At 40.1% G+C, this 6,076-nt stretch overlaps 1 protein-coding gene across 1 annotated transcript in view; it reads right to left on the bottom strand.

Annotated features, from left to right (window-relative positions):
* dpp7 (dipeptidyl-peptidase 7) overlaps positions 1–6,076 on the bottom strand; it is a 22,062-nt gene extending 15,986 nt beyond the window's left edge. Inside the window, exons 1-6 of the mRNA XM_034871737.1 lie at positions 5,899–6,076; positions 5,504–5,630; positions 5,283–5,422; positions 3,860–4,023; positions 2,986–3,121; positions 2,761–2,842 (exon numbers count right to left, since the gene is read on the bottom strand). Coding sequence (XP_034727628.1) covers positions 2,761–2,842; positions 2,986–3,121; positions 3,860–4,023; positions 5,283–5,422; positions 5,504–5,630; positions 5,899–5,985 — 736 coding nt within the window. The 5' untranslated portion in view covers positions 5,986–6,076. The remainder of the gene's footprint in view (positions 1–2,760; positions 2,843–2,985; positions 3,122–3,859; positions 4,024–5,282; positions 5,423–5,503; positions 5,631–5,898) is intronic.

The following is a 6,076-nucleotide window of genomic DNA, read 5'->3' as shown; positions in this document are numbered from 1 at the left end:
GTTGACCACAAGAATAAACGCTGTGTTAATTCATCATGGAGTCAGTTGTCAGTTTATAGAAGGATTTCTCCAACAATGATAATAAAGTTCTTATCATCATTCATGATAGCATGCTAATGTTGACCGTAACGCTAAGACAATGTTGCCGACTGTACCGTTCAGAAACAGTAGTTGATATATCGATAGATGTCTGTTACTACTGTTTTCTATATGTTTCATTATAATCCTGCTGAGGATTTACAGCTGCTACATTAACAATAGTGTCGCTGGTTTGTTTGTAGAAACGTAGCCGTTTTGGGGCGGCTGTGGCTCAGTGGTAGAGCGGTTGCCTACCAATTGGAAGGTTGGTGGTTCGATCCCCGCCCCTGCAGTCATTGTCGAAGTGTTCTTGGGCAAGACACTGAACCCCTAGTTGCCCCCGGTGCTGCGCATTGGAGTGTGAATGTGTGTGAATGTTTATCTGATGAGCAGGTGGCACCTTGTACGGCAGCCCCGGCCACAGTGTATGAATGTGTGTGAATGGTGAATGTTTCCTGTAGATGTAAAAGCGCTTTGAGCAGTTGTTAAGACTGGAAAAGCGCTATATAAATACAGCACATTTACTTCAGCGTGTTATCCACGTGTCGCTGTTATATTCATTAATGGTCTTAGAGCACCATCTAGCGACCATCATGTGGTTGTACCTACATGATGAAGCCTGCATGTTCATAATACCGGATTGTGGTAATTTCTGTTACTCCGGTATTGCCTGATTGTTTGTATAGTAACTGTTTGTTACCTAGTAATGATACATACTGAAGAGTAAGTTGCTTATCTTTATTTGTATATGTGCATTCATTATGTACATTTGGTATTCACTGTATACATTCTGTGTTCCTTATGTTACAGGAAACCACACACACCCACACATATACACACACCTTACACAACCGTGTAACGCCAACAACAAGACTGTATCTGGATATCAATAAACCTGTTGAACTGAAAACTGAAGTTGCAGCGATTCTCTTACCGGAATACATAACCAGTTCGGGGTAGCACCAGAAATAACGCACACAGACTTCACAAGGACAAAAAATACAAAAAACATGTTGGACTCTTCCAATGAAGTAATTATCTTCACTCGAGTTTCAATAATAGGATGACATAATCTTCTGAACATAATCATACAGAATTGAGATTACAAAGAGCGTTCATGGTCATAATTAGCTATGTAGCAACACATCTGGCATGGACTTCAATGTAAAGACGATCATTAATATCAAAAAGTTGGTGAACTCAAATTAAAGCTTTTAGGAGCAGATCTCTTGGGGGACTTGGCCTATCTAGTATCATTAGATATTACTGGGCTGCAAATGTCCATAAGATTATGCTATGATTTACCTCAGCCCAGAGCAACTGGATTCAGATAGAGGCCCGGGTTATGCTCTTCTTTGTCGCTCCAAAGGCAAACTACAGCAACTTCCCTCTCTGCCCATCCTATTTTACATCTAATCCTATAGTGACTGGCTCTCTAAAAATCTGAGCACAAATGCGGCGCAACTTCGGCTGGCTCACTCTCCTCCAAACATCTCCCAATAGCACAATCTATTTTTGCCTGCTTAAATGTACCCTTGATTTTCATCCTTAGAAAGGGGTGGCCTCTGAAATGTTAAAGATTTGTACTGTACATAAACGGTGTGTTTGCTAGCTTTGAACAATTGTGCATGAACTTTAATTTGAATAGCTCTGATTTTCTTAGATACTTTCAGTTACAATCTTAAAATCTAATTTAAAAACCCAACTAGAAACCTAATCTAATTATACAGGCTAAAACTCTATCCAAGGGCCACATTTCCTATTTCTATAATCTGCTCTCTCCCTTTACTGACTCTCTGATTAACAAACTGAGGGCTGCCTGGTAAAAGGAATTGCAGATTGTTCTGTCAAATGACTTTTGGGGAAAAGATTTGCAAACAGTGAATTCCTCCTCCAGCTGTGTTAGGCTTTAAGCCTTGTAAAATTTAAAAGTATTACATACGATTCAAAATAATAAAGCAAGGCCAAGATCCATTCAGCCGGATCGACTGAGGGATGCAATAGATGTTCCCAGACCCATTGTGATCTGAGCAACATATTCTGGTTGTGACCCAAACTGTCCAACTTCTGGGAGCCGTTTTTTGATACAATCTTGGAGGTTTTGGATTTTAGGATCTATCCATCTACTCATGTAGAGTGGACTTGAGCCAATGTAATCTCTATGTTGCCCGACGGAAGATTATGAGTCTTTAGGAAGCCACCCTCACCACCTCATTCAAGGCCTGGCTGAGTGATGCTTTATCTTTTTGTTTTAACTCAAGAAAATAAAGTTCACTCTCAGAGGCTCTTCTGATACATTATACTCTCGCTGGAGACCTCTGATCCACTATGTTAAATAGCTTTCCCCGGGGGTAATGTCACTGTAGAGGCCTATTCCACGGAGGTAGCATATTTGGTGTGCGTCTGTGTATGTAACCCACACAAACCAACGCATATATTACAGGTGCATCTGAGTTCCTGCCTGTTCTCTTGCTAGTTAAGGGATCTGGTGCTGTGTCCTGGGTGGAAACAGGCGCTAACTTTGGAAAACATGAGTCAGTACTTATTTATTAAGTTCTGTATGTATTTTAATATTCAGGGTTTTTCTTCTATTGCTAGTATTTCTGATTTGATTGATCTGATTGATTTCTGAATTTGAGGCCATCTTCTCTTTTCAGAAAGAACATCATCACACAGATTTACCTTGATGTTCGGCTAATTCTTTCAGCTGATGGAATGCTCCCCTCACAGCATCTGTGCATTCAGGGCCAAAGCTCTCAAAATCCTTTGAAAGAGTAACAAAAGGTTATTATCCAAGCTGTGTGTAAATTCACACATTATTTTCAATTGGTTTTCCAAAACAAGCAAAATGAATCCTATTTTGGAAACATTGGGTGACAACAAAAAAGGGGGCATCCATGCACTTACAGCTGTAACATCTCTGAAAAACTGCTTGGAGTCTCCCAGCCCGGCAGTGGACAGTACGGGGCCGCTAGCAGCCAGAGCTCCGGCAACAACGTTTGGATACTTGAGTCTCATGTACGCCGACAGCATTCCACCATAACTGCAATAAGAGATGAGACAGTTAAACAGTGAGAGAAGAGGAGCAAACACGACAGAATACTAAAAATGTCTATCTTCTGTTTTTTAAGGAAACTTGTCATGTCTAAAATGAACTTAGTAATTACTGGTTTATTGCTATTGTCCAACTATAATTTAGGAAACCTGAAGGAAATGGGAAACTTGTCATTGAGCCATATCAATTAATAAAAGTAAAAGTACAAAAAGGCTCAGCTCACCCTCTTAACCTGACACTGCAGCTTCTTATAGATCTGGCATCTGATTTCCAAACACAATTTAACCTGGGTTTGTGGGATTATTACAGTTTATAAAAGTTTTCAGAAGAGCTGCAGTTTTAAGTTTGGTTTAAAGGATCTCCTTAACAAAAAAACTGTATAGGATCACTGGTGGTCCTTTAAACTATTATGGGTGTGAAAATGTTTGATTTTCTGACATTTTTTCTCCCTTTGGGTCCATTACAAATTCACACCAGTTGTCAGATTATTAGGTACAGCTACTGTAGGTGAAACACTTTCACTTTTTAAGAGGGCAATAAAAATAAATATTTATTAATAAAAACAAGCCAAAACTAAAAACATTTTTAAATTAACAACAAAGGAAAACGCAAATGTTTGTTGTTGTTGTTCATCCTCTCTACAAGGAATGAAAATGTCTGAGAAATGTCTGAGCAGTTAACTAGTGGATGACATTTACAACAGGGTTGGTCAGGTGGATCCTATACCTGCCACCAAACACGATGACAGGACAGTTTGTGGCTTCCAGCTGCTGTTTCAGCTCAGTGATCATGACAGCATAGTCAGCGAGGGCTTGCTCCACTGTCAGCAGGCCGATCTGAGGGACGTTGAAGGAGTCTTTGTCAAACGGCAGAGATTTGCCATAGTACCTCTGTAAACAGGGAGAAGAGGACAAGGTGTTCAAGATTATAAGACATTCAAAACAAATTAAGACTGTGTTAATACTGCAGTATAGCCCAGCTCCAAAGCAGGAAATCATGCACCCTTATTAAGGAAGTGATACAAACTCTTTCATTGGCATCAGTATGCAACACTGTTAGGGCCCTTAAAATACTTCCTGGCTTCTAGTCACGAACCTGCAAATGTCATTATCCAGTGTTGTATTTCTGATCGAACATACCTGACTAACTGACCTTGTATGTTGGTAATTATCTAAGAGTATTATGTACAAGTAAAGTACAAGCAGTACAAAGAAACCTGCCAAACAAATAAAACGGCATGTAAAAGATAAGTCTGGTGATATTGTATATTTTTCATATTTTCAAAAATTCCCATGTGGGGCGGCTGTGGCTCAGTGGTAGAGCGGTTGCCTGCCAATCGGAAGGTTGGTGGTTCGCTCCCCGCCCCTGCAGTCATTGTCAAAGTGTCGTTGGGCAAGAGACTGAACCCCGAGTTGCCCCCGGTGCTGCGCATTGGAGTGTGAATGTGTGTGAATGTTTATCTGATGAGCAGGTGGCACCTTGTACGGCTGCCCCGGCCACAGTGTATGAATGTGTGTGTATGGTGAATGTTTCCTGTAGATGTAAAAGCGCTTTGAGCAGTTGTTAAGACTGGAAAAGCGCTATATAAATACAGCACATTTACACGTGCAGAGCCGAGCCAATAATGAATGTATTATAATGTACTGACAAGTATTGTGTGTGTGTGTCTCAAAGCCTGATATATCTTCTTCCTCTGTGCCACAGAGCTCCATTGTTGTCCAAAACAAAGCACGTTGATGAGCAGCACTGTTGCACTGAGTGACATGTTCCTTCATTACACTCAACAAATGAACACATGAACAAATACTCACTAGAGCACTAAATCTGGGTTAATCCACAGCCAAAAATAGTCCCTAACAAAACTACACTGCCTTTTTTTATTTTATTTTTTTAAAGAAGATCTATTTGGGAGTTGTTTTCAAAGATCACATCTTTAGTAGTAGTCCCAATGGGGTTGGGGCTAGGAGCCACAGACAGCAAGGAAGTCATTGTTGAGTTTGGTCAACAAAATATTTTAATGATGCTAGCTTTATCCTACATGTAGAGCTGTGTATCATGATTTTTTTCAATATTAGTTCTGACACAATACTCAAGTGTTGTAGTAAAACCAACATATTAAATAACTTAATAAAAAGCACTCTTTTCTTACATGTTCAGCAAATATGACCAATGCACTGTGCTGAGCAGCTAACTCTGTGATGAAACCAGAGTTGGATGCAAACTCCCAGATGTTTCCTTCATTGCCAGTGTAGAAGAAAATAGGCCCATAGCCTTCCTTCCAGTACTTATCTAAACGGAGAGGTGACAGAGAACACAATGAGCCAAGTGCTGGGAATATTTGCTGCATTTAAAATATGATATTGGTTTCACCTGTGATCAGGTAACGCTGACTGAATGTCCCGTTCCCCTTGGTGTTAAAGTTGAAGTGGTCCTGAGTTTGGCTGAAATACTTCTCTGTGAACTGGGGTTCTGTCTTGAATCCATGATGTTTTCTCGACTATATGCAAATGACATTTGAACGATATAACGTTACAGCGCATATTATACTGAATTATTCCGTTACAAGCGCAGTGGCTGTTTGTAATACCATATACGTTTGTAACTTGTATGCTGAATATTAGAAGTTTGTTATGGTTCTTAGACATTAACAGTCAGGTCGAGAATGACGAATAGGCACGAGACTTTTGAATGGACTTTTTTCCAAAGCGGAACTGAGATTTCAGAAAGAAATAACAAACTACAAACATTGAAAACTAAAACGTTACCTGTAAAGAACTGTAGGGCAGGCCATGCAGCTCCTCAACAAAAAACAGGCTCGCCGTTACAGTGAAAAGTGCTAATATCTTACTCATATTCTTAGAATAACGTTGCAAACACTGCACAGATGACTATCAACGCGCCTGCGCGTCTCGCACGTATCACATGACACATTTACATTATGCT

Source organism: Etheostoma cragini, chromosome 5 (genome assembly GCF_013103735.1).
Source record: "Etheostoma cragini isolate CJK2018 chromosome 5, CSU_Ecrag_1.0, whole genome shotgun sequence".
In the NCBI taxonomy this organism is placed as follows: domain Eukaryota; kingdom Metazoa; phylum Chordata; class Actinopteri; order Perciformes; family Percidae; genus Etheostoma; species Etheostoma cragini.
The sequence above is the reverse complement of the archived record's forward strand: the minus strand, read 5'-3'. Positions and strand labels throughout refer to the sequence as shown.